We start from the raw sequence: 26,214 nt of genomic DNA on the forward strand, positions 1-26,214 counted from the left end.
TCCCTGCTCTGGGGGGGTACGGGGCTGGGGGCCTCCAGGTGAGTGTGCGCCCCTCCCCCACCTACTTCCTCCCCGCCCTTTCCTCTTCCAGATCCAGAAGATGAAAGAAGGAAGTAACCAGTCCTTTTGCCCCCTTCTTCCCCACCGGATAGAGCGAAGCATCTTCAGCCAGAGCTGTGGCACACACCCCCACCCCTTCTCCTCCTTCCCCTTCTCCTCGTGTCTTTATAAATACAATGCCCCTCCCCTTTCACCCCTGTAACACCTTCCCCCTTCCTGACCCCGTGGGGCTTGCAGGGACAAGGCAACCGATTGATTTGAGCTGCTTATTTATTGAAAATAAATGACAGAAAAGTCGGGCCTCGCCTCCATGCACATCTTGGGGCGGGGTGGGACCCCCCATGGACAAGGGTCTTAGTGTCATGTAGTCCAGTAAGCAGCTGCCTGTCCCAGGGGGTGCGCGTGTGCCAGGGGCCCACTGGCGCTGCCCGAGGCTCCCAGCCCACACCAGCTTGGGGCTGTGCCCTGGAGGGGGACAGGCTGGAGTAGTCAGGGGCTGTTAGTTTGGCTGGGGTGGGTGCCGCGGCCCAGGAGGCGGCAGGGCGGTCGGAGAGCTCAGCGCACCCTTGGTTCCGGGCAGGGCTGTCATCCCTGAGAGAAGGCCCAGCCACCCCTGGGGGAGGCGCCAGAGGGAAAGGGCAGCGGTGGCCCTGTTGCCTCAGCTCCAGGCCTCGTGGCTCTGGAGTAGAAGCCGACGGCCTTCCCTTGGGCTCAGGCGGGATTGGGGAGGGCGGGCTGGCGCCCGGGCCCTCAGCTCAGGTGTCCGTGATGTCCCTGACGTCCCTGAGGGGCGCCTCATCCATGATGCTGCGCACTTGCTCCAGAGTCTCTGCCTGGCGGATCCGTTCCAGGCGCACCTGTGGGGGTGGGTGAGGGGGGCAGAGGGCCCTAGGTGGGGCCGTGCAGCCCAGTGGCCACCTGCCACTCGCCAAGGGACTACCTCTGTGCTGGCTGCCCCTGCTCCCGGCCTCTGGGGAAATTGGGGTCCAGGAGAAAGGGGTCCTAAAGGAGCAGCCTGAGAAAGCAGGCGAGGCGCAGCTCCTCGTGGGGTTTCTCTAACGAGGCCACCTCACAGCCACATGCCTGGCCCTGTGCTCAGGATGCTGGCGGCTGGCTGAGTGTGCAAACCTGTGTTTTGGAGCAGCAGCCCAGGGGGAAGGCCCACACCAGACCCAGGGGGAGGAGGACTGTCCCAGGGGGAGGAGTCCCAGGGGGACTGCCCTGGCCAGACCCAGGATGAGCCGCCTGGAGTGTGGGCAGCCTGGCCGGGAGGTGACGGGCCTGTACCTGCAGTGCCTGCGACAGACGGACGAAGTCCCTCTGTACCTGCTCGCTGGTTTCCAGCTCGGCCTGCAGCCGCAGCGCCTTTGCCCTCTGCTCTGAGAGGAGGTCTGTGAGCTGGGCCTGCGGGGACAGCATGCCAGGCTGGGGCCTGGGCTCAGCTTCGGACTGGATTGGTGGGCATGTGGCCAGAGGAGTGGGGTGTCTGGACACGGCAGCCCCCCCCCCCATGACTCTGACCTCCTTTGCCCGGTCCGAGGCTGGCGGCTGCCTCAGAGCTTCCTGCCGTCCAGCCTGAGGGAAACAGAAGGGGCAGGAAGGGCTGGTTGGTGGCTTCCCCACCCTGCTACCCCTATCCCGTCACCCCAGGCTAACCCAGTTTCTGCCTCACCTTGTTCTGTTCCTGCTGGACGCGCTCCATCTCCGTCCTCAGGCTGCACAGGGAGGCTGGGAGGCCAGGCACAGGGCAGGGTGTCAAGCCTACACCCTCTTCCTGGGCCCCAGCTCTCCCAGGTGGGGCTTGAGCCCATACTCACCCTCTAGCACCTCTGTGAGGAAAGGAAAGTAAGGCGAGGAGTGGTCAAGGCGAGGTCTTGTACTGTCCCCTTCACCCCCCACCCTGCGTGGCCCACACCTGGCCCTGATCATTCCCTCCCTGGCTGTCCCCTCTCCCCTCACCTGTCTCCTCCCGCTGCACCCTCAGCTGCCCCTCCAGGCTGGCCCTGGCCGCCGTCTCCTCCTCCAGCGCCTCCCGCAGCGTCACAATCTCAATCCGCAGGCGCTCAGCCTCATGCTCCCGCGCCTGCTGCCCGGCCCGTGCCTCTTGCCACGAGCGGCGCAGCAGCTGCTGCAGCTCCTGGAGGGGACAGAGGGGGAGGGAGAAGAGGGCAGCAGACAGCCAGGAAGGAGGGGTGCCGTGAGGGCAGGAAGCAGCCCACAGTGCCAGCCCAGGAGCAGTGGAAGAGGCACATATTCCAGTGAAAGTTCCAGATGGCAAAGCAAGATACTCCTTCATAAACTTGACAGACAGAGGGCCAGCACTGCATGACAGAAGCCTGCAAGGCTATGCAGTGAAACCGTACCAGAAGAGAGCCGGGGAACGATAAGCAAGTTCAGGACAGTGGAAAGGGGGCCAAGGAATGGGAGGTGCCCAGGAGGGCGTGGAGGTTTCTAGTTCTTGGGCTGAAGGGCTCCCAGGTACTCCTTGTATTTTTAATATATGAAGTTATGAGTAAATTATATTGTTAATCAAAGTAAAGAAAGACACACAGAGATCAATGATGACAGCGTGTTAAAAACCCAAGATTAAGGTTAGTTCAGTTTTGTGGATCTGATGTCACCTGACAATAGACAAATGGGCCACATTATGCTGCCTTGGTGCCCAGTGCCCTGTTAGCTTGTATTATTATTATTATTTTTTTTTTTTGAGGTACTAAGGATTGAACCCAGGACCTCGTACAAGGGAAGCAGACACTCAAACCACCAAGCTACACCTCCTTCCCCTTTGTATTCTTTTCATGGCAAAGCTGGGAAGGGGGCATGGCCCCATTTTACAGACCAGGGGGCTTGAGGCTCAGTACAGGCAGGCAGTGAGGCAGCCCGGGGTCCTGCACCAGTGCTTCAGCTGGACCTGGGGATGCAGGGCCGGCAGGGTGGCCCCCCAGGCTCTCGGCGTGCATGCCCCCCCTTACCGGCACCGAGCTGGGCAGCGCCTCTTCCTCGCCCTCATCCTGCTCCAGGCCGTGGGGGGCTAAAGGGCGAGGCTGCTCTGCCCGGAGCCCCTGGTTCTCCTCATGCAGCCGCTTCACCTCGTGGCTCAGGCACTTGTGGGAGGCAGCCAGCTCTGCCTGGGGACGGCGACCAGGGAGACAGGGTGTCTCCAGTCTCCTGCGAGGCCAGGCCCCAACCCTTCCAGACACTGACAGCAGGGAGCCCACGCGGACACGTCCTTCCCTAAGAGTCTTCCGTGCCGCAGCTTCTACATTCTACACCACTGACCCGGAGTTTCCTCTCCGGCAGCCCAGGCCACATGTGGTGTTTTACTGGGTCCAGACGGATTTTTTAAAAGACTTTTTAAGTTAGTTGCCAACCTTAAAAATTGGGGAATACCATGTAAATATCCGGATTTTTGGCTTCTCTGGAGAACCCAGAAAATCTGAAGGTACTGGGTCATCCCCTCCCTGGGACAGGACCCGTGCTCCCCAGCTGGCCATGGTTCCCACCCTTCCTCCTGCCTCGTGCTGGGCCTGAGTCAATCACCGACGCAGCCCGTCTGGCCTGGGTAAGCATCTGAGTTCGCAATCCCTGCACCAAATCCTCACCCCTCTGCAAAGTGGGTCCCTTTATCACAATTTTGCAGATGGTGACGTTGAGGCTCTAAGTTTGTGGGATTAGCTGACAATCACCAGTAAGTGTAGAAGCTTCTGGAGCTTTCTGAGCCCTGCCCTGGCCACAGTCCTGAGCTTCCCTGGAAATCCTTTTCCCCATTCCAGGGCACCAACGCCAGAGTGAAGCCAGCGTGCCTGCTCTCTCCTCCCGCAACTGTAATTCCTGTCAGACTCTTCTCCCCACGGCCTGGGCCCTCCCTGGGCTCACCATCTGCAGCTGAACCCGCTCCTGGGCCTGGCTCACGGTCCCCTGCAGCGTCCGCAGCAGCTGCTCCGAGTTTTGGACCTGGGCCAGCAGCACCTGCACCTGTGGGTGGAAGGTGGGCACGGTCAGGGGGGGCCCAGGAGGAGACGGGCACAGGAGGCCCTGGGGGGCCGAGGCCAGGGCTGCGGCTGGGGCCCACCTGCTTGGTGCAGTCCTCGTTGCTCCGCCTCAGGCCCTCTTGCAGCTCATCCCGCTCACGGCTGACGCTCTCCAGGTCCTTGTGCAGCTGCCGCCCCTGCCACAGAGCCCTGAGCTTAGTGTCCGCCTTGCCAGGGCCAGCTTCAGCCTCCCCTCCCTGCACCTCTTACCACCTTCTCATCTCCGTGGGCGGCGCTGACCCACAGTCCCTCAGGCCACAGGCCTCTTCTTCCTTCACGCCCCACGTCTAACCCATCAGCAGGCACTGCCCATTCTACCCTCCAGTGCACTCCAAATCCTCCCACTTCCTCCCACCTCGCAGTCATCACCTGCTCCCAGGCACTACCTTTCCTGAAACCACACTGGGCACTTCCTGACTGATCCCAGCCCCTCTTGTTGTCCCCTTTCCACCCCCCATCCCCAGTCTGTTCCCACACAGCAGCCTGAGTGACCCTTTCAGAGGCTGAAGCAGAGCAGGCCTCTCCCCAGCCTGAACCCCCCGAGACCTCCTCATGGCTCCACGTCTAAGGGTCGGCCCCGCCTTCCTTTCTGATCTCCCTCCACTCTCTCACTCACCGTCCTCCCAGCTCAGGGGCCTTCCTGCCGCCCGGACATGCCACGCTCTATCCGTCCTCCCTCAGGGCCATGGAGCCCCTAGTCCCCTCTGCCCCTGGCCTCTGAAGACTGCCTCTCTCGTCACTCAGGTCCCAGCCCCAGCCTCGGCCTGGGAGCCTCCTGCCAACCTCGATTCCGAGACCTCATTTCTGCTTTCCTCCGAGCCTCTCGCCCCACGACATCCTTCTCCTCCTCCTGCTTCCTGAAGCAGGTTTATGCCTGACTTCCTTCACTAGAAGGAAGCTTCCAGAGGGTGGGGAAGTCTTCCCTCTTCTCTAGCTCAGGGCCTGGACATGGCGGGCAATGGCTGCAGGCTCCCCTGCCCAGCCCGCTCACCTCCGTTTGCAGCTGCTCCCATTGGATGTCTGGGACGAGCTGGTATCCGGGAGGGGGCAGGTAAATCCCCTCTGGGACCAGGGTGCCCGTGGACACCAGGGAGGCCGTCTCTTCCTGCTCGGGGCTCAGGCCCTGCCGGCTCCGGGGCAGGCTGGCGCTGCTTCCGGCCCCGCCGCCCAGGGAGAAGGAGGAGATGGAGGCGCTGTCGTCGCAGTTGTGGGCAAAGGCCTCGGCCGCTGCACCCCCGTCTCCGCTCAGCTCCTCTAGAGGCTCCAGCGGGGGAGAGGGGTCCCGGGACAGGGGCAGCAACTCCGTGGAGCCATGCAGGGAAGGGGGATGCCGGGGACGTCTCTAGGGAGAGGGCGCAGGGAAGAGGCTGGGGGGCCGGGGTGCTGCGGCGTCCCCTCCTCCCTCGGCGTCCCCCGGCTGCCCCCTCACCTGGATCTCTTGAATCAGCTCCTCCGCCCTCAGCAGCTTCGCCTTCAGCTCCTCGATCTCCTGCTCCATGGGCAGCACGATCTCCCGTAGTTTCTGCGAGTCCTCGTGGGCCTGTGGGTGGCGGTGGGGGTGGGTCTCTGGTGGTGGCAGCCCCTCCTCCCGAGTGCTGGGCCCTCCAGGGCTGTTTGGGGGCTCTGTCGAGGCAAACCCGCTTTCTCTGACCTGCCGAAGAAGGCGCTGTCCCCACCTCCACCCTCATCTCAATCAGGAAACAGAGACCCTGAGAGCTGGTTCAGTAAAGGGGCAAAGGTCACGGCCAGCTCCCACTTGCCCACCACGTTTTTCTTTCTCAACACCCATTCGCCCTTTCTTTGGTCACAGAAACTGGCATTTTTAATTGGCACACGGCCTGAATTCTAGAATGCCACCTCCCCTTCTCACCTTCCCCTGCAACTAGACATGGCTGAATGACTAAGTTCGAGTTAACGAGATAGAAGCTTTGTGCCATGTGTCACGTCCAGGACAACTCTTCAGGGAGAGGGTGCGTCTCTCTCCCCCCCTCCCCCTCCTTGCTGGAATGAAATGTGGGCACCCGAGCAGTTACCCTGGGCCATGAGGCAGTGTGCTACCTGTGGCAAAACAGCCACCCACTGGTGCAGTCCCTCTTCCGCTAGTGCTCCGTCAGTGATAATGGCCCCGCCGCCCACCCTGCTCCAGGCTGAAATCTGCCCGTCACTCCTGTCACCACCCTCTCCCAATTCATGCCACTTCTGCCTCTTGAACTGCTCCCAAACAAGCTCAGTTTAACCCTCCAAATCTCTCAGGTGAGCAGTCACCAAGGAAGGGTAAGCCTGCGTGGCCCAAACCAACCCTGCGGCCCTGAAGGAAGCCCTGGGACACAGGCACTGCAGGTGTCCGCTCTGCAGCGGACAGGTGCCTGCTGACCTCACAGGCGGGGCTGGGACTGGAATCGGCCTGACCCCAGACCTGATGCTCTGGCCACTGGACCATGTGCTTGTCATCTAACAGGGTTCCCACCTTCCCTACCCTGGGGTGCTGCTCCTGGGAGAACAGTCTGAAGGCAAGTTGCAGCCTCTGCTGGGAAGCGGGGGGCCTCAGGCCTTCCTTTCTCGGACTTCTGTTTTGATCTTTGCCTTTCTAACCAGACAACTGACTCCGCCTCCCTGGGCCTCAGTCTCCCCGTGCGTAAAACGAGGCATTAATGAGTACCTACCTCACAGGGCTGCTGTGAGGACCAAAAGAGGGAAAGACATGAACTTGCTTTGAAAGATGGAGAGTGGTAATATGTGATCACTATTGCTGTTCATAACAACAACAGTAAGAGTAATGAAAGAGGCCACCCCGACTAGAGATTAAGAACAAAAACTTTAGGGCTAAAGAGACCCACGGGTTCTATGGTCATGGCAGATGGGGTTCACTGCCATGTCAGTTGGTCCTTCTTTGGAGCTGGTGTTTCTCCGTGATAGAGCTGGACTCAGATGGGATCTCTTTTCACAAGTCTTTCATGCTACTTTACTGGAATTGTAGTTGGTGCTGGGGCTTAAGATATATCTAGGGGATTTGAATCTCTGGACTGACAATATGATAGCCAGGCCCTGACCTCAACAGACTACAGCTCCTACACTCTGATTTATTGGACTTACTCCACTCAGCTAACATGGAGTTGAAGAATGTCAACCACACCATGGAGCCTAGAGTGCCTACAACTGAAAGCAGGAAGATTGCATCCAATATCCATGTGGAATCTAAACCCCCTCTTGACATAGATGTGGAATGGACACAACCAAGCCAAGGTCCACAGGAAGGAGGACTACAGTAAGGATCAGAGTGGACTTAATGACATTCTATTCATGAACTATTGTGGTTAATAATCAAGAAAATGTGGCATTGGTGTGGAAAAGTGGCCATGGTGGCTGCTGGGTGCGGGGAAGGGAAGAGATGTGGAGGCATTCTCGTGACTTGGAGTTGTCCGGGGTGGTGTCCCAGGGACAACTGCTGGATGTTGTATGTCTTCCCATGGCCCACTGGATGGAACGTGGGAAAGTGTGGGCTATGGTGTGGAACATGGGACATGGGGTGCAGCGATGCCCGGAGATGTACTCACCAGATGCAATGGATGTGACATGATGATGGGGGAGAGTGTTATTGGGGGGGAGAGTGGTGGGGTGGGGGCAGTGGGGGCGAATGGGACCTCATATTTTTTTAATGTATTATCTTTCTAAAAAATGAATAAATTGAGTAGAATTTGAAGAAAAAAAAAAACACCCAAAAAAACAAAAAAACAAAAACTTTAGAGCCAGAATGCTCAGATTTAAATCCCAACTTTGCTCATTTGCAGTGGCATAAACTGGGGAGAATTCTGGTACTTCTTTGGGCCTCCCTTTATCCACCTGGTAAATGGATCTGATGGACCTATCTCACAGGACTGGGGAGACTGAGTCTAAGAACGCAGCCCAGAGCCTCAGGCATAAGCGGTAGCCTCAAGTGTTAGTTCTCTCCCCCTTTCCCTTCTTCTTTTAATTTGGGGGGGAAACTGACTTGCCCTAGGTCACCCCACTAGCAGTGGCAAGGAGGGCCCTGCCCAGCAGGGAACTAAGCACACAACAACATTTGGCAGCTCTGTGCCACACCTAGAAGCATTCCTGGGTGCCCTGCTTCCCAGGGAGCTGGGAATGGGACACCAAGAGTCCCTCTGGCCCAGTCACCTTTGGCTGCATCATCATCTTTCCAAATCCCTGGGGGGTGCAGGGGGAGGCCATCCTTGCCCCAACCTTTTCCATCTGCTTCTCCAAGGAGTCCAGGGGGTGAGCCCGGGACAGCAGCTGCTTCAGCCGGCCCAGCTCCCGTTCTTTCTCCTCGCAGTCCTGCTGCTGCTGCTGCCGCTCCTGTTTCAGGGACGTGATCCGGGCTTCGTAGCTGCTGATGGAGTCTGGCAGGATGGGAAGGGCGGGGGAGAGAGAAGGTTCATGCTGGCCCTACCTGTGGATGAGGGGGGATCCACCCCACACGGCAGTGGGTGAGGCAGCCGGCTCTGCAGAGCGCCAGGCCTGGGTTTGAACCCTGTCCCTGCTTCTCAGCCGCTGCAGGGCTTGGGGAATCATTTAGCTTCCCTGTGCATCCGTGTCCTCAGCTGCAAAACGGGGAAACTGAGGACAACCTCCCTGGGTTGTTAAAGGACTAAATGAGATGACATGTGTAAGGTGTTCAGCTCTCTTCCTGGGACGTAACACGTTCTCATGCCATGGCGTCTATCCCCATTACCATGTACTGGTTACAATCGATGTTTAACAAGAGTAGTCAACATCTCCTCTGGGCCAGATTCAGGGCTGGAGCTCTGGAAACAGGCTTTGCCACCAGGAGCTCACGGTCCAATGGGGAAGGCGCCGTGGAACAGTAAGGACGCAGGCTGAGAAGAGCTGTTTGAGGACCAGCCCTGCGCTGGTGCACCCCACGGGAGAGTTCCGTCCCCCTCTTGCCTGGCCCGGAGGAGTGGTCCCCGCCAGGTGGTGAAGGAGGGCAAGGACCAGTGTGAGCAAAGGCTCAGGGGTGGGGAAGAGGGTGGCATGTCTGGGGCGCAGGGAGATTGCTGGATGAGAGATACTAGAGGGGGTGGAGGGTGGCAGTGGATGGCTCATAAGGCCTTGAATGCCACACCACGGAGTCTGGAATTTATCCTGCAGGGTAGTGGGAAGTAGAGGTGATGCTGGGTGGAAGAGGAACAACTTTTATTTTGGTGGAACACGGTCATGTTTTACTTGCATAGTTATTTATTTATCTTAATGTGTACTACCATTAGGAGTAAAGGTTCTGCCACCAGGCTGCCTGGGTTCATATTTTCTTATGCTTTCTAGCTGTGTGACCATGGGCAAGTTACTTAACCTTTCTGGGCCTCAGAGCCACGTCTGTAAAAATGGAGATGGATAAGAATTCCTACCTCATGGAGTCTGTTATCAAGATTAAATACCCATGGGAAACGGACTTTGGCCCAGTGGTTAGGGCGTCCGTCTACCATATGGGAGGTCCGCGGTTCAAACCCCGGGCCTCCTCGACCCGTGTGGAGCTGGCCATGCGCAGTGCTGATGCGCGCAAGGAGTGCCGTGCCACGCAAGGGTGTCCCCCGCGTGGGGGAGCCCCCACGCGGAAGGAGTGCGCCCGTGAGGAAAGCCGCCCAGCGTGAAAAGAAAGTGCAGCCTGCCCAGGAATGGCGCCGCCCACACTTCCTGTGCCGCTGATGACAACAGAAGCGGACAAAGAAACAAAAGCAGACAAAGAAACAAGACGCAACAAATAGACACCAAGAACAGACAACCAGGGGAGGGGGGGAAATTAAATAAATAAATAAATCTTTAAAAAAAAAAAAAAAAAAAAAAAAAAGATTAAATACCCATGAAGCCTATAGCACAGTATTGGCATACAGTAAGTGCTCAATCAATGATAGCTATTATTTTATTTAGGACAAATCTGGTTTTTCTTACATATTATATATATAATATATATTAAAGTTTATTTTTAAATAAATTTATGTAAATTTTTGAAAAGTGGATCTACTCAAAGAACAAATCTTAACAATATAATGGGGTAAGATGCAGGAGGATAGGACCACATTGCACAGGTGGTATGTGGATGCCTGAAATGTGAAAACAACCCAGGAAGTCTAGAGCCAGGAGGGATTTATTGAAAAGGAAAAGACATGGGGGGATGGGAATTTTAGAAAGTTTACTCTGGAAGCCATTGTCAAGGCCAGGCTAAAGGGGGAGACCTGTGGGGAGGCTGGAGCAACGGTCCAGGAACGAGGTGATGAGGCATTGGAGGCAGAAGGCTGGGGACAGATTTGAAAGCCATGTTTGAGATTCTGGCCTCTGACTAAAGGAGGAGGAGTAAACAGGAAAAGAAGCTGAGAATCTGGGGATCAAGGGAACTGGTGCATCCCAAGTACAGGGGTGGTGTGGTGGAGAGGGGCTGAGAGAAGTTGGTGTGTGTGGGGGGGATGGGACAGATGGAGGAAGGTCTGGGGACGGAAGGAAACCAGAGGCTCAGACCCAAGGAGGCTGGTCTCAGGGTTGAGCCTGTAGACCAGAGAGCCACACTAAAATGAGTTTGGTTTGGGGAACTGAGAAAGTTTCCTGCTCATCTTCAGGGTTGATCAGTCATCAGTGACAGGACAAGAAAAGGCTGGGGTGCAGGAATAGGTAAAGGCTGGGTGGTAAACTTAGCTGTGACCGACAGAACTGCTGCTGGCACAAGTGGTGAGTGCCTCCGTGCAAACGAGAAAAGGGCGCCCATGCCTCTGGGCCAATGGGCCTGAGCTGTGCAGGACACCCCTACAGCTTCTCTGTGTCCCCAGGAAAGCGGTGCCAAACCCAGTTCTTGTCACACATCCCGCAAGGGGCTGAGGCAGGGCGGGGAGGAAGGTATTGTCTGGGGGAAGCCCCGTCTCACCTTTCAGGATGGTCTGCAAGGAGGCCACCTCCTCCTGGCATTGCCGCCGCACTGCAGCCACCGCCTCGGCCTTGGTGCTCTCGCTCACTTCCGCCACAGCCTTCATGGTCTCCATTTCCGCCAGGGCACCTGCCAGCTCGGCCCTAAGCCGGCCCAGCTCCCCAGACTGGGCCTCGGCCTTAGTCTCCTCCTGGGGCTGGATGTCCAGCACTGAGGGGGACAGGGGTCAGCTTCTCCTCTCATAACTTCCCGGATCCCCAAAATCCCAGACTACCAATCCACACCCCCTGCAAGCTAGGAAGGCCTCCCCAGGACCCACCTCTGCACCTGGCCCCGCCCCACTCACCTGGCCTCCCCCATCCCCACGGCCCCGCCCCATCCCCGCCAGCCCCACCTTGAGTGGACTGTAGCCCCGCCCCTTCGTTGTTCCTGGGTTCACCCAATCCCTTCTTTTCTCCTAACTAGGCCCCGCCCCCTAGATCCACCTGGCCCCGCCCCTTCAGTGGGCCCCGCCTCTCACCTGCCGCCGTCCCTGCCCCTTGAATAGCAGGCCCCGCCCCTTTCGCCAGAGGCTTCGGGCCCCGCCTCGCCCCTTTTCCGGAGGCGTGGCCCCGCCCCTTTCTCCTGTTCCCCTCACCGCCCCCCATCCGCCGGCTTCCGAGCACGGCCCCGCCTCCAGCCCACCGCCCTCCGCGTGCACGGACGCGCCCTCACGCACCGGCCTCCCGCCGCCGCCCGCCGTCCTCGCCCGAGGCCCCCGACGCAGCCGCCGCCATCGCTTCAGCGCAAACGGCGGATTCCCGCACTCCTGGTGACGGCGCGCCCCGCTTCCGGGTCCGCTCGGCTGTTTCCGGATCCGCTCGGCTGTTTCCGGATAGGCTCCGGGCCGAGGCCGGCGGTGAGGAGGGGGAGGATGGCGGAGCCTCGGCCGAAGATTCTCGAGTCGTTCCGCGGCCCTGTCCGCGGCTCCGCTTGCTTGCCTGCGCCGTCTGGGTGAAGCACGCCAGCCCGTCACGCTCCAAACTAAGTTCCTTCAGGAAAGGCCCTGTCTAGCGCCTGCGCTTGACCGGGGGTCGCGGTCGCCTCCCGGCCGTGTGCCGGCCGCAGCCCGCCAGGGGGACGCTCGCTGTCTTCGGAGCCCAGCCCTGTGGTGGGCCCCGGCCGGTGCTGGCATCAGAGCCTAGCTCACGTTACAGAGTTTCGTGGTCGGGCCCTCCCTGCGCCTCCGCCTTCGTGTCCCTCGGGGCAGGGCTGGGTCGGCTTCCTTTTTCTGGGCGCCTCCGAGTCCCCGCGTTGCGGTCCACCCAGCCGTAGACGTCCGAAACTTTCACGGCTCCACCTGCATCCTGAGACCCAACAGGTCACCGCTTCCCCCTCTCCCTAGTGCCCGTCACATCCCGCCTGCTTCTGCGGTCACCGCCTCAGGTCAGGCTCCTGTGATCTGAGACGCCCCCCCCCCCCCCCCCCCCCCGTTCCACAGCCCACCTGGCATTCCCCCTTGGACGGTGACAGGCAACTCAAATTTAAGTCCCGAGTGTTGATTGCCCCCCCGACCCGTTTCTCCCTCAGAAAGGGACACCCCAGGAACCTGAAAGTCATCCTTGACTTTTCCTTTCCTCCTCAAGTCCTGTGTGTTCTACCTCAGTGTAATCCAGTATTACAGAATGTGTATCTTTTTCTCATCCCCAGTGCTAAAACCCAGTCTCAGCTCCCATCATCTCCCTCCTGAACACCTTCGATGCCTCCTGACTGTCCCTCCTAAATTCTCCACCTCTGTCCTCTTTTGGCCCCTTATTATTTCATATTCCTCATAGCAGCTAGAGTGATCTTTGTAAAAAATAGACCAGAGCATTTCTCAATCCTGCTTAAAATCTTCCAGGTCAATCCAATTTGAAAATGGGCAAGGGACATGAACAGGCATTTTACTAACATCACATATGGCAAATAAGCACATAAAAGATGTTCAACATCATTAGTCATTGGGGAAATGCAAATTAAAACCACAGTGAGATATCCCTACAAACCTATCAGAATGGTTAAAATTAAAAAAAGTGATAACACCAAATGCTGGTGATGATGCAGAGAAATGGTCTCTCCTACATTGCTAATGGGAAGGTGAAATGGTACAGTGACTCTGGAAAAGAATACAGCAGTTTCTTACAAAAACTAAATAGGTTTCAGCTCCAATGTCACCTAAGTGAGACTTTCTCTGACCACCCTCTCTAAAGTAACAGCTTCCTTTCCACCATTATATCATACCAGAGCATTTCTCCCCATCTGAAAAGTTATTGGTTAACCTGTTTATCCGCCCTTTCCACCCCCCAACTAGAACAAAGTTCCATGAGATCGGAGATCCCAGGACCTTGTCTTTCTTATCTCCAGCTGTTTCCCCTGCACCTCAAACAGTACCCTGTACAAAGGAGGCACTAAATAAATATTTGGCAGATGAACAAATGAACAAACGTTTTCCTCACTGGTCTCCCTGATCTTCCTCCAATCCATTCTCCACACTGAAGCCAGGGAAGCTTTGGAAAATGCATATCTGGCCAAGGTCAACTCCTGGCTTATTAATCCCCCATAGCCACTTGTGGCCTTCAGGATAAAATTCAGACTCACTGTGTGTGTAGCAGGATTTCTGGGGAAGAGGGTGAAATAGTGACAAGAAATAAGGCTCGAGTCAGTTTGGTGAGAGCCTTTATACCAGCTATCAAGCTTGGATTTTATCTTGCAGGCCATGGGAGCCATTGAAGGCTGTTGAGCAGGGGAGGCACATGACTAGTGTCAAAGAAGTTCTCTCCACATGGAGTGTAGGTGGGAAGTGAAAGATGGGGCAGGAAGCCCAGGAAGAAGGCTATTGAAATAGCTCTGGTTGTAAAGGGAAGGGTCCAAAGGAAGAAGAAAGGTGATTCTAGAAATATTTAGGATATGAAATGAACTAGCCTTGGTGAATGAAGGTGGGTGGGGGAAGAGAAAAGAAAGCTTTCTTTCTCTCTTCGTAACTTCCTTCCTTCCTTTATTCAGCATTTATCGAGCACCTACTGGATGTCAACTAGCAGGACAGTTCAGATCCTTGTTCTCGCAGAGCAAACATTTTGGTGCAGGAGACAGATGAGAAGGCTAACAAATCAGCAAGCATAACTGGAGATGGGGGCAAGTGCTGGGAAGGAGAAAAAAAGGGGCATGAGAGCAAAAATAACTGCGGGGAGGGGCCAAGGAAGGCCATTTTTAAGCTGAGATGTGAGTGATGAAAAGGAACCAGCCAACCAAAGAGCTGGTGGGGAGGAAGAGGAGCAAGTGCTGGTGGTGGCAAGTGCAAAGGCCCTCAGCGTGGGAAAGTGCTTGAGTTGGACGATAGTGAGCAAGGAGGAGAATGGCAACAAATGAGGTGGAACACAGGGGAAGGGGCAGCATCTCTCGGGCTTTTGTAGGCCACGGTTTGGAGGTTTTCTTTTAGGTATGATGAAAAGTCCCTGAAATGTTTTAAACAGAAAACTGAAATGCTCCAGCAAAAAGGCTGGTGACGGGGACACACGTGGCAGCAGGGAATCTAATGAAGCGGGTCAGAGGGTTTGTTGAATGAAAGGCCAAGGGGGTCCTGCCGCCTTGCTGTCTTTGTCCCCCAATGCTCCTCCACTCTTGCCCCTCCCAGCCAGTAACCCAGCCAACGGGAAGTGGGGGCCCTGCCACCTGGAGGGTCCCTTGGGGTTTGCCCAGGGCAAACAGGAAGTCACAGCCCAGTGAGACAGGCCTGGGAATCGGCAAATGAGAAAGTGGGTCTCTTGGGTCCCTGGACCCTTTCTCTCAGTTCTGATAGCAGTGAAAGACAGATGCACACACACATGGTGGCAGGAGGAGAGGGGGTAACAGGTGAAGAGATTTAGGAAGTCAGGGCTCCTGGGTTCTAGTGTGCACTCTACCACCAGCTCAGTGTGTGATCTTGGGCAACGCTCTGCCTTCTTTGGGTCTCAATTTCCCCATTTCTAAAGGGGCTTCCTGGGGAAGAACTGGGAGAGAAGAGGACTCACCAGTCCTTTCAAAGGACAGCTTCAGGAGAGCTACAGAGGCTGCCACCTGCCCACCCCTGACTGCCAAGCCCCCCTCCCAGCTTTCTGTGTGTTGACTGATTCATCCTCAGAAAAATGGGTGGGGCAGGTTCCCTTCTTATCACCCCCAATTCATAGGTAAGGAAACTCACCCGTGGTTTTGAACCCGCAGTCTGGCTCGAACCTGTGCCCTTCGTCCTGACTGTGCTGGGCACTGGGCTAAAAGCGCTGTACGCCTTTTGTTCTGTTTGGTCTTCGCTAACAACCTTTTGGTGGTTCTAGTAGTATCCCCAGTTAAAGAGGACACGAAGGCTTAGAGAGATGGGGACATTTAGCCAGGTTGTGGAGGCGCAGCATCTAAACTCAGGACAGCCAGACCCTGAAGTGTCTGGGATGGGATATGGAGGTGGAAAGAAGGCCAAGAGATACTTGTAGAATGTGTGAATTCTGCCTCCGCCTTCGGAGCTCCCTTCTTCCTCCCAGCCCCAGCTCCAAAATCCACTGGGAAATGAAGGAGGGAGCCCTGAAGGCAGAATTCACTCGTTCACGTATTTCTTGGGTGCCTACTATGTGCTAAGCACTGTTCTAGGGCACTGGGCATGTAGAGATGAAGACAAAGCCGCTGTTACAGGGGCTTACATTCCAGTGGGGGAAACAGAAAGTGCACACGTAGGCACACAAATAAGTGGTGAATGCTGGGATGAAAATAAAACAGCGTACAGGGAGGAGGTGAGCTTGGTGAGTCTGGAGGGGTGCTTGGAGAAGGGGGCCTGAGGCGTGACCACTCTTTCCTCCCCGGGGGAACTGCCTGCCCGCCCCCACAGACACCCATGGTTCAGTGCCCCCCCAGCCCCCGCCTGCCCCAGCAGCCCCTGCGCCGTGAAGCTGGGCTTCCCGGGGAGTCCGGCCACCATGCCGCCTCCTCTCCTCCTCTCCTTCCTCCTCTTCCTGGCCCCCGTGGGAGTCAGGCCCGAGGAAAAAGTGCTGGTGGAGGTTGAAGGTATGTCGGAAGGGCACAGGGGCTGGAAGCAGGGGCTGGAGGCCCGGGTTCGGCTGGGTGGCTTGGCCACGTCGCTTACCCTCTCTGGGCCTCCATTTTCTCATTTGTGAGACTAAGGGAGGGATGGGAAGGAGACTGAGGACAGTCCCGCTCCCCGCTCTCGTGGGGTCTGGGTGAGGCCCCAGTGCAAGGAGTGAAGGGGGGGTTTCTCTCTCCCTCTCTCTCCACAGAGGGAGGCGATGCCTACCTGCCGTGCCTCAATGACTCCTTGGATGGGCCCCCTGAGCAGCTGGCCTGGTTCCGGGGGTCCCAGAAAGTCCCCTTCTTAAGGCTGAGCACGAGGTTACCAGGCCTGGGCATCCAGGTGGGATCCCTGGGCATCCTGCTGCTTGTCTTCAACGTCTCGAACCAGATGGGGGGCTTCTACCTGTGCCGGCCCTGGCCCCCCTCCCAGCAGGACTGGCAGCCTGGCTGGACGGTCAGCGTGGAGGGCAGCGGTGAGGGCTGAGCCTGGCTGGGGAGGGGTAGGCTGGGAGAGAAGTAGGAGGCCCACCCTGAATGGAGGAGGTCTAGGGCCAAAACTGAGCTGGAGGGAGGGGCTGGGGGGGCCTGGGGGACAAGCAGGTGGGAGGGCCACCTGTGGCTTCAGTGGTTTCAACACGGAGCCGCTCCCTACCTTTCTGTCCACGTCTCTGTTTGTCTGGCCCTCTCTTCTTTGGGTGGCTGTCTCTCTGCCTCTGCCTTCCGGGTCTCTGTAGCCCTCTCCTCTCCTGGATGCCTCTGTACCTGGTCCCGGCTCTCTTCCCAGGGGAGCTGTTCCGGTGGAATGCTTCAGACCTAGACCTCCCAGGCTGTGACCTGGGGAGCAGTTTTTCAAAGGGCTCCGGGCCCTCTTCTGGTCCTCCCACCAGTTCCCAGCTGTATGTGTGGGCCAGGGACCAACCTGAGATGCAGAGGGCAGGCCCTGTATGTGCCCCAGCTGGGGGCAGTCCAAACCGGAGCCTGAACCAAGGTAAGGTGACCTGGTCTGGCAAGAAGTCAGGAAGCAGGTGTTTTGGTGTGTTGGGGGGGGGGGGGTGTAGATAGAGACTGGGAACTGGAGGGCTTGCAGGGGATGGGACCAAGGAGTATGCTTTCCTAACCTTGGCTCGTTCTACCCTAGACCTTACTGTGACCCGTGGATCCACACTCTGGCTGTCCTGTGGTGTGCCCCCAAATGCCGTGGCCACAGGTCCTGTCTCCTGGGCCCATGTGCGCCCCAGGGAGCCTGAAATCTCACTGCTGAGCCTTGACCTGAGGGAGAATTCCCCAGTTAGAGAGATGTGGGTCCTGTGGAAGACCTCAGCTCTTCTGTTACTGCCCCAGGTCACAGTTCAAGATGCTGACACCTACTCCTGTCACCATGGCAACAGGACCATCCTTGTGCAGTTGAAGGTCACTGCCCAGCCAGGTAGAGAGTTTCTCCCAATTATGGGGCATCCATTTCCATTCCAGAAATGGAAGAAATGGAAACCAATCATCCTTGGCCTCCCAATCTGACAGCTAGTACCAGCCTTACCCTGTACCCCAACCTCTACACTAAACAATGACTCCAACTCTTTCCCCTCTTGCTTCCAAGACACTACGTTCCTGGATTTTCTCCTACCACTCATTTCTCCTTCCCACCAGCTTTTGTAGGGTCTTCCTTCCTCTTCCACTCTTCACTGTTGGAGGCCTCTAGGTCCTCTTCTCATTCCTGCTCAAACTCTCTCATTCTTGTCTACACACTTTCCCTCTTTGGCCTCCTTTACGCCTATGACTGCTTGGGCCATCCATGCCTTGGTGACTCTTCCAGGCCCCATACCCAGCTGTTTGCTGGACATTGGCATTTGACGTCCCATGGACACTTCCGGTTCAACATCTACAAAATCAAATTCATCTTTCTCTCCAAGTATAGTCTTCTGGGTGGCCCTGTGTCAGTGAAGGGCACCACCACCTACCCACTGGCCCAAGTCAGGAATCTGGTCACAATGGTTTACCCATTCTGTTTCCTTAAACCAATCCTACCATGTTAGCCTAGCCAGAATTCTCAACCTCGACCTCAGCTTTCACTCCAGACTTGATCTCAGCAGTGTGCCAGATCCTAACTCACCCCGTGAACTCATCTCTGTTTTGACCATGACCGTGACCATCCTTAACAGCAGCATGAAGTTGTCCTCATGCTCCCCTTCATCCTAACATTGCCTCTGACTCATTCGTTCATGCACGGAGACAGGCTCCATGGCACATCCCTATCCTCCTGGGACATGGCTCCTCAGACAGGGAAGGAGGAGAGCCATCTTTGTAGCTTGTGACTTAGAGAGTGCCTGTCTTGCTCCTGCCCCCCTCTCCCCAGACTACTGGTTGAGGTCTCGAGGCTGGGAGGTGAGGTGCAAGGCAGGCCTGGGTCCTCGTCTCATAGCGCGCTCCCCCTAGCAATATGGCACTGGCTCCTGAAGACTGGTGGCTGGAAGGTCCCAGTTGTGACTCTGGTTTACCTGATCTTCTGCATGAGTTCCCTAGTGGGCTTTCTCCTCCTTCGAAGAGGTAAGCCATGTTCCCTAGCTGGTCTGCCCAAACCCTACCCCATCTTCCTCAGGATAAGCCCACGCTGACAGCCATCTTTCTCTTCTCCCCTCCCCTCCCCCAAGGACCCCAGAATCCGTTTCCCCACTCCTCCTCTAATCCCCTCAAACTTCCCTAGTTCCCTGGAATTTGAAGTCCCATCTCCTCCACTGACCCAAGTGACCTTCCCAGCACCCCCAAATCCTCATCCCGCCAAGCAGCCCCCCTCCCTCTGATCACTCTCCTCAACTCCCACCAGCCCTAGTCGTGAGGAGGAAAAGGAAGCGAATGACTGACCCCACGAGGAGGTAAGCCGGATGTGCCCCCTCCCTCACCCGCGCACTTTCACTTCACGCCTTGCTCTTATTGTTTCCTCTGCCCGGGGTGTCTTCCCTTCATCTTTGCCAAATACTGCCCAGCTCCAAAGTTGTCTCCTCTGGGAAGCCCCCATCGGAGTGATCCTAGACTCCTCTGTAGGCGTCCAGCCCACGGGGGCTCCTCGCAAGTGACCACGCTTTAACCTCTGAGGGCCTGGCCTCACAGTGCAACCCCTTTCCCCTCTCCAGGTTCTTCAAAGTGACGCCGCCCCCGGGGAGCGGGGCCCAGAACCAGTACGGGAACGTGCTGTCCCTTCCCACGACCACCTCCGGCACCGGTAGGAGGCACCGCCCGGCCTCCGATCCAGGCCCGCCCCTCCGGCCTGCGGAGCTGGAGCCGTTTTCCCCCGTTCCTCCCATCCCCGGAGCTCCACGCCTTCGCAGAGCTCCGCGACCCTCCTGCAGAAGGCAGAGCCCCGCCCCCTGGCGCAGAGCCCCGCCCCCTGGCGCAGGGCCCCGCCCCCAGGCCCGCCTCCAGGACTCCGAGCAGAGCCCCACCCACCCCCGAGCTTGAGGCCCCGCCTCTCGCCTTCGGTCCCGCCCCCAGGGCTCCAAGCCGGTTACCGAGACCCAGGGTCCCCTTCCCCGCGGCCAGAAACATCCTCTCCCCCTCCCCCGCAGCGCAGACCGTGAGCCCTGACCGCCCCTGTCTCTTTTGACTCCCCTATTCCGATAACCCTCTCACCAGGACGCGCCCTGCGGTGGGCTGCGGGTCTGGGGGCCGCCGCGCCGTCCTACCGAAACCCGCACAGCGACGACGACCAGGAGGCTGGAGCCGCGGGATTCCGGATCCCGCCGGGAGCGGGTGAATGCGGGACGGGGGTGGGGGTGGGGTTGTTACTCACATGGGGTTGGGGGTGAGGAACGGAGCGGCCTGTGGCAGGAAGAGTGGATTGGGGCTTGGAGGAAGGGGGCCGTGACTCGGTTTCCCCACTCCCACCCCTCTGCCCCAGGCGCGGAAGAAGAGGAAGGGGAGGCCTACGAGGAGCCGGACAGTGAGGAGGGCTCCGAGTTCTATGAGAACGACTCCAACCTTGGGCAGGACCAGCTCTCCCAGGGTAAGGCTGCCCTCTCCCACCCCCAACCCCCTCAATGGATCGTGGCCCCGTCGCCCAACGACCCATTTTCTACTAGATGGCAGCGGCTATGAGAACCCGGAGGATGGAGCCTTGGGCCCTGAGGACGAGGACTCCTTCTCCAGCGGTAACTGGGGTCCCCCAGGGCCTCAGAGAAGTGGGAGGACCCTCAAGAGCCCAAAAGGGGCAGGTGTGATCCCTGGGCCTCCCTTTCCCCCCCTTCTGCAGCAGCCCAGTCTTATGAGAATGAGGGCGAAGAGCTGGCCCAGCCAGTGGCCAGGACAGTAGGTGTGTGTGAGGATGGGGGCATACCTAGGGGTCAGGGGAAGGCCTGGTGGCCAGGAGGAATGGTGACTTCTCTCTTCCTTCTCTAGACCTCCTGAGCCCAGACCTCCTGAGCCCCAATGGGCCTGCCTGGGACCCCAGCCGGGAGGCCACTTCCCTTGGTGAGAGATGCATGGGGCCAGCCCACCCAGCCCAGCTGGGCCGGACTTGGCCTCAGCTCTGGTCCCAGGCCTGACTTTGACCTTGCCTCTGACCTCAGATTTGATTTCTAACTCTAACCTCAAAACTGACCCTAACCCCACTCTTGACCCCCAGAATTTACCCCAATCCAATCTGTGCCCATCAACATGTATCCTCATCCAATTTGCAAACTTGACTTTGACTTCTACCTCACCCCAGCCCCAAGGCAGACCTCCTCACCTTGGACCCCAGCTCTCTCTACACCCTCCTCATGACTTTGACTCTTTCCATTTCTGTTCTTGACCTCTTCTGTGACCTTGACCTTAATCTAACCCATAAGTGACTCTTGCCCTACAATTAAACCAGATGCCAACCCTCATCCCTCCTTTGTGGTGCAATATGGGTCCAGCTTCCCACCTATCTCCACCCCTCAGTCTTCCTCCTGAGGCTGCACACCCCCTCCTCAAGCCCTCAGCATGGCCCCCGGGCCTCCAATTCTCATTCCCTGCCCAAGCAGGGTCCCAGTCCTATGAGGATATGAGAGGGATCCTGTATGCAGCCCCCCAGCTCCACTTCCTTCGGGCCCAGCCTGGTCCCAATCATGAGGAAGGTGGGTGCTTCTGCTGACGCCCCCTGTGCATCCTCGGGGGCTGACTTCCTTCCCGCCGACTTTCCGCCCTCCCTGTTTTGACTGCTTCCTGGTCCCGCCCAGATGCAGACTCCTACGAGAACATGGATAATCCTGATGGGCCCGAGCCAGCATGGGGAGGAGGGGGCCACATGGGCACCTGGACCACCAGGTGACCCCCTCCAGGTGAGCCGAGAGCTGTCCCCTAAGGAAGAGGAGAGGAGGGAGATGAGCAGGGATAGAAGTGGGGTGTTGGCTCTCACAGAGGGAGAGGGGAAGGGGTTCCCAGCACCCGGTGGGCAGGGAGAGGGCCCCTGGACCCCCTTCATCACCATTTCATTTACAGAGCCCAGGCCTCCTTGGGCCCCCAATATACCACACCTGACTCAAATCTGGGGACCCCAAGCAGAACTTGTTCGACCTCTGGAGCAACGCTGCTGAGGATGTGTGTGTGTGGATGTGTGTGTGCGCGTGTGCATGTGTACGCAAGTGAAACTTCCCAGCCCTCTTTCCTCTCCCCAAATAAACTCAGCGAGCTCTTCCAATCCTCCGAAGTCGTGTGCTTGTGTGGGCGGGGAAGGAAAGGTGAGAATGTGTGCATCCCCCCAACCCCGGCTCTGGCCAAGGAGGGAGGGCTGCAGCCTCCATCTAACAAGCCCTTTTCCCTCTGGTACGTTGGCCTTTACCCATTGCCCCCACTTGCCTGCCCACCCACCTAATTCCTCACCAGCCACCCTCCCACCACCCAGTTATGCAGGCATTGTTTGTTCATTAGCTGTGTGCTGGGTGCATAGTGCAGAAGGAACAATTAGGAACTGGCCAACTAGTTAGGAAGCATCAGTTATCATCCCTGACGTTTATTGAGCACCTCTGTCGGTCTAAGCACTCATAGCAGTTCACCCATTTCATCCTGCCAATAACCTCACCAGGTTGTTCAAGAGACTTTATGTCTATTACTCATTTCCTCTTCACAAACAACCAGATGAGGTAGGAATATTATTCTTATGCCCATTTCATAGATGAGGACACTGAGGCAGAGAAGTCGGATCACATGCCCAAGCTTCGCCTAGTTGGTAAGTGGAGGGCTCAGGGCCTGAACTTTCTAGAGCCCACATTCAACCTTGACACTCTCTCTGTAGGTGCAATTTTATAGATGGGAAACTGAGGTTCAGAGAAGCTCAGCTGCATGTCTGAGGTCATGCAACTAGCATTTGGCAGACCTAGGATGTGAATTCAGAAATCTGCCTGCAGTTGCAGCTTCTGTACCTTATGACCTAATATAAAGCCTGCCTGCTCCTGATTTAAACCATCAGCAGCCGCTGAAGTCATTAGGTAGCAAGTGACACCACACCCAAATTCTTGTCTCAGGAAGCTGGAATTGAATCAGTTGCTGATAATCTTGGTGCCTTCTGCCTGGACTCTCTGCCACAAGTCTCCTCAGTGCCAGTGGCCTTCTGAAGCCCAGGACTGACCTGTCCCTCTCCTGCTCAAGAAATTTCAATACTCCCTTTAAGATTAAAATTTTTCAGTATTTAAATTTTTATTTCTAGAAATCCTTTTCTTACTGCACCTATTTTTGTTTTTATAAACTCTATTCCTTCCTTTATATAAAATTTTAAAAAAAGATTTATTTCTCTCCCCCGCCTCATTGTTTGCACTCGCTGTTCATCGTCTTTTTTTTTTTAGAGATTTCTTTTTTCAAATTTCTACCCCCCCCACCCCTGTTCCCTGCTCTGTGTGTCCATTTGCTGTGTGTTCTTCTGTGTCTGCTTGTATTCTCATTAGGCGGCTCTGGAGTGGGAGAGAGGCAATTAACTGTCTTGCACCACCTCAGCTCTTTTGTTCTGCTACATCTTATTTTCTCTCCCCTGTCTCTTGTTGCACCATCCTCCTGTGCCAGCTCTCCACATCGGTGGGCACTCCTGCGTGGGGTGGCTTTTCCTGCGCTAGGTGGCATTCCCATGCAAGGTGACTCTCCTGCGTAGGGCTGCATTCCTGCATGAGCTGGCACCCTGCATGGGTCAGCTTACCGCGTGGGCCAGCTTTGCCCTCACCAGGAGGTCCTGGGCATCAAACCCTGGACCTCTTATGTGGTAGATGGGAGCCAAGTGGTTGAGCCACAACCGTTTCCCTATTTGTCTTCTTTTTAGGAGGCACCAAGAACCAAACTCAGAACCTCCCATGTGGGAGGGAGGCTCCTAATCACTTGAGCCACCTCCACTCCCTGCTTGTTGTGTCTCTCATTGTTTCTCCTCACTGTGTCTCTTCATTGTGTCATCTTGTTGTGTCAACTTGCTATACCAGCCTGTCACATCAGCTCACAGTCTTGTTCTTCTTCCTTAGGAGGCACGGGGAACTGAACCTGGGACCTCCCTTGTAGTAGGCAGGCACCCAATTGCTTGAGCCACATATGCTTCCCTCCTTTATCTTTGAACTCTAAAATTATCATCTTACTATGAGGAGACTGAGGCACAGAGAAGTTAACTACTTCAGTTGCCAATTGTGTGACCTGAGGCAACTCATCTATCTTCTCTGGTCTTCAATCTCTCCAATTGTAAAATAGCAACTGTGGTCACTATTCTGGGTGAATTCTCCCGTGGTAGCGTGGTAGCGTCACCATGGAAGTTTTCTTTGACTTCTTTGTGTTCCTCCTGCCTTCCGGAGTCTGGCAAGTTCCCTGCCCTCCCCCACTCCCCCATACACACCCTGTGGTCAGCTGGCTTTGGCTTCTGCTTTGGCCTTACAGGCTACACAGATTTCTGGCCAGTTCCTTCATAAGTTTCTCAGAGCAGGTTTTTACACCAGATGTTCACTATGATCCTAGGCCCATCCTTCAGTGAGCCTCTGGATTCTGATTTCTCATGGTGACTTTTTCCACTTACTCCTTGCTGGGTGGTCTGATTCCACACCGCATCCCAGGGACTCTGGAGGGATTTTTTTTCTTGTTCTTTTGGGTCTAGAAGAGACAGCCTTGGCTTAACTGCCAGTTTGGTGCAGGGAGCTCAGTTTCAGCTTTCTACTGTTCCAGGAAGCTTCAACCTTGACCTCTGCCCTCATGTGAGTGTTAAAACTCCAATCCTGGGGTCTGTCCCATCCCAGCATCCTGGTGGGTGACTTGACTTTAGTCCCCTGTCACTGCTGTGGTTTTCATTCTTAAGTTCAGGAGGATTCTGTCTGGCTTTTGATCTTAGCTGTTGTTTTTTTTTTATTTTTTTATTTTTTAAAAAAATTATTTATTTATTTATTTTAATTACATTATGAAAAATATGAGGTCCCATTCAACCCCACCGCCCCCGCCCCCCACTCCCCCCACAGCAACACTCTCTCCCATCATCATGACACATCCATTGCACCTGGTAAGTTCATCTCTGAGCATCACTGCACCCCATAGTCAATGGTCCACATCATAGCCCAGACTCTTTCACGTTCCATCCGGTGGGCCCTGGGGGGATCTATAATCTCCCGTAATTGTCCGTGAAGCACTATCCAGGACAACTCCACGTCCCGAAAATGCCTCCACATCTCATCTCTTCCTCCCATTCCCCACACCCAGCAGCCCCCATGGCTACCGTTCCCACACCCATTCCACATTTTCTCTGTGGACATTGGATTGGTTGTGTCCATTGCACATCTATGTCAAGTGAGGGCTTAGATTCCATATGGGTACTGGATGCACTCCTCCCGCTTCCAGTTGTAGACACTCTAGGCTCCATGTTGTGGTGGTTGACCTTCTTCAACTCCATGTTAGCTGAGTGGAGTAAGTCCAATAAATCAAAGTGTAGGAGCTGAAGTCTGTTGAGGCTCTGGGCCTGGGTGTCATATTATCAGTCCAGAGATTCAAATCCCCTACATATATCTTAAACCCAGCACCGACTACAATTCCAATAAAGTAGCATGCAAGTCTTGTGAAAAGAGATCCCCTCTGAGTCCAATTCCATCACGCAGAAACACCAGCTCCAAAGAAGGGCTATCTGTCATGGCAGTGAACCCCTTCTGCCATGACCATAGAACCCGTGGGTCTCTTTATCCCTCAAAAGAACCAATACCTGGGGTTGTATCTACCTTATCTGTCTCTTAGACTCTGTTCAGTTGTACATAGGGGTATTCCTTCTGACAACCTCCAGACTCTTTTTTAGAGACTCACAGTCTTATAATCTCATTTCTCCTTTCCATTTCCCCCTTACATTAGGTCAAACAGCTTCCCGAAGTCATGTCATTATATGTAGACAGGTATATTCTGCTGTTCCGCATTGAATCTTTAATTCAAGGTCATTTTCTAGTTGCTTCTTCAGCTGGTATGTGGTAGTGATCCCTCGGTGCCAGGGAGGCTCATCCCCGGGTGTCATGTCCCACGCTGGGGGGAATGCATCGCATCTACACACTGAGTTTGGCTGTGAGAGTGGCCACATTTGAGTAACATGCAGGCTGTCAGGAAGAAACCCCCAGGCACAATGCTACTCTAGGCCTTGTTCTTATTGCAGGTGTATAGGCTCAAAAGTGTAACCATTAGTATCACGAGCCCACTGTTGGGCCCTCCTTCCTTCCTGGTTCTTGCCGTTGCACCTGGAGGATTGCTGCTGCTCTCCCAGGGCCCACAACAGTGACCCCCCGGCCAGGAGCCCAGTACCCCCCAGCTGTTGTTTTTGTTTCCACTATGACTATATATAGACATTACCATATACCCTGGGCATATGCCCTGTATAACTCCCTGTCAACCATATATATCCTGTCAATAACATCCCATATCAGTATTCCTCCGCTGCCATTGTTGAACCACTCTGTTATCCAAAACTTCCCATAAAGTGAATCCCAACATAATGTCAGCTTCAGAAGAGTCTTAGATCACCGAAATTCATATATACAATATACAGTATTTCCCCAGATCCACCATAAAACCTTTTCTCTTGCACTTAGCTGTTGTTTTTTAAAGCAACACTCTTTGTTATATTTTGCTGTGTTTGGAGTGTAGGAGGCACGAACTCCAGCATTTCCTTGGGCTTTCATCCCAGATCCAGCTCAGCATTAAGGACCTCTGCTATTTTACCCTTCAGCCAAAATAAGT

General features: G+C 55.8%; 2 protein-coding genes across 9 annotated transcripts; one reads left to right on the forward strand and one right to left on the reverse strand.

The window, feature by feature from the left end:
• Window positions 1-312: 312 nt before the first annotated feature.
• Window positions 313-12,292, reverse strand: RABEP2 (rabaptin, RAB GTPase binding effector protein 2). 5 transcript variants are annotated; one of them, XM_058286142.2, is made up of 14 exons: window positions 11,699-12,289; window positions 10,981-11,190; window positions 8,247-8,470; window positions 5,521-5,631; window positions 5,083-5,433; window positions 4,133-4,228; window positions 3,937-4,035; window positions 3,033-3,188; window positions 2,020-2,197; window positions 1,878-1,889; window positions 1,733-1,788; window positions 1,582-1,635; window positions 1,387-1,464; window positions 313-917 (listed from the first exon to the last, which is right to left on the reverse strand). In XM_058286142.2, the coding sequence occupies exons 1-14, from the start codon at window positions 11,754-11,756 to the stop codon at window positions 816-818; spliced, it is 1,785 nt and encodes a 594-aa protein (XP_058142125.1). In that variant the 5' UTR covers window positions 11,757-12,289; the 3' UTR covers window positions 313-815. The 5 variants fall into 5 exon arrangements, with proteins under 5 accessions (XP_058142125.1, XP_058142124.1, XP_058142126.1 ...); XM_058286141.2 differs by having other exon boundaries at window positions 1,348-1,464; window positions 11,699-12,286; XM_058286143.2 differs by having other exon boundaries at window positions 1,348-1,464; window positions 8,313-8,470; window positions 11,699-12,282.
• Window positions 12,293-15,718: 3,426 nt separating this feature from the next.
• CD19 (CD19 molecule) lies at window positions 15,719-22,689 on the forward strand. 4 transcript variants are annotated; one of them, XR_009182975.1, is made up of 16 exons: window positions 15,775-16,023; window positions 16,254-16,520; window positions 16,832-17,035; window positions 17,186-17,473; window positions 18,478-18,588; window positions 18,866-18,914; window positions 19,173-19,261; window positions 19,672-19,788; window positions 19,937-20,041; window positions 20,118-20,186; window positions 20,288-20,347; window positions 20,434-20,505; window positions 21,042-21,134; window positions 21,237-21,338; window positions 22,172-22,225; window positions 22,521-22,689. XR_009182975.1 is itself a non-coding variant. In XM_071211216.1 (15 exons), exons 2-14 carry the CDS (start codon window positions 16,436-16,438, stop codon window positions 21,326-21,328), a joined length of 1,434 nt encoding a protein of 477 aa, XP_071067317.1. In that variant the 5' UTR covers window positions 15,719-15,761; window positions 16,254-16,435; the 3' UTR covers window positions 21,329-21,338; window positions 21,499-21,697. The 4 variants fall into 4 exon arrangements, 3 of the variants coding, with proteins under 3 accessions (XP_071067317.1, XP_058142127.1, XP_058142128.1); XM_071211216.1 differs by lacking the exons at window positions 15,775-16,023; window positions 22,172-22,225; window positions 22,521-22,689 and adding exons at window positions 15,719-15,761; window positions 21,499-21,697; XM_058286144.1 differs by lacking the exons at window positions 22,172-22,225; window positions 22,521-22,689 and adding an exon at window positions 21,499-21,697.
• Window positions 22,690-26,214: the final 3,525 nt, after the last annotated feature.

Source organism: Dasypus novemcinctus, chromosome 23 (assembly GCF_030445035.2).
Source record: "Dasypus novemcinctus isolate mDasNov1 chromosome 23, mDasNov1.1.hap2, whole genome shotgun sequence".
In the NCBI taxonomy this organism is placed as follows: domain Eukaryota; kingdom Metazoa; phylum Chordata; class Mammalia; order Cingulata; family Dasypodidae; genus Dasypus; species Dasypus novemcinctus.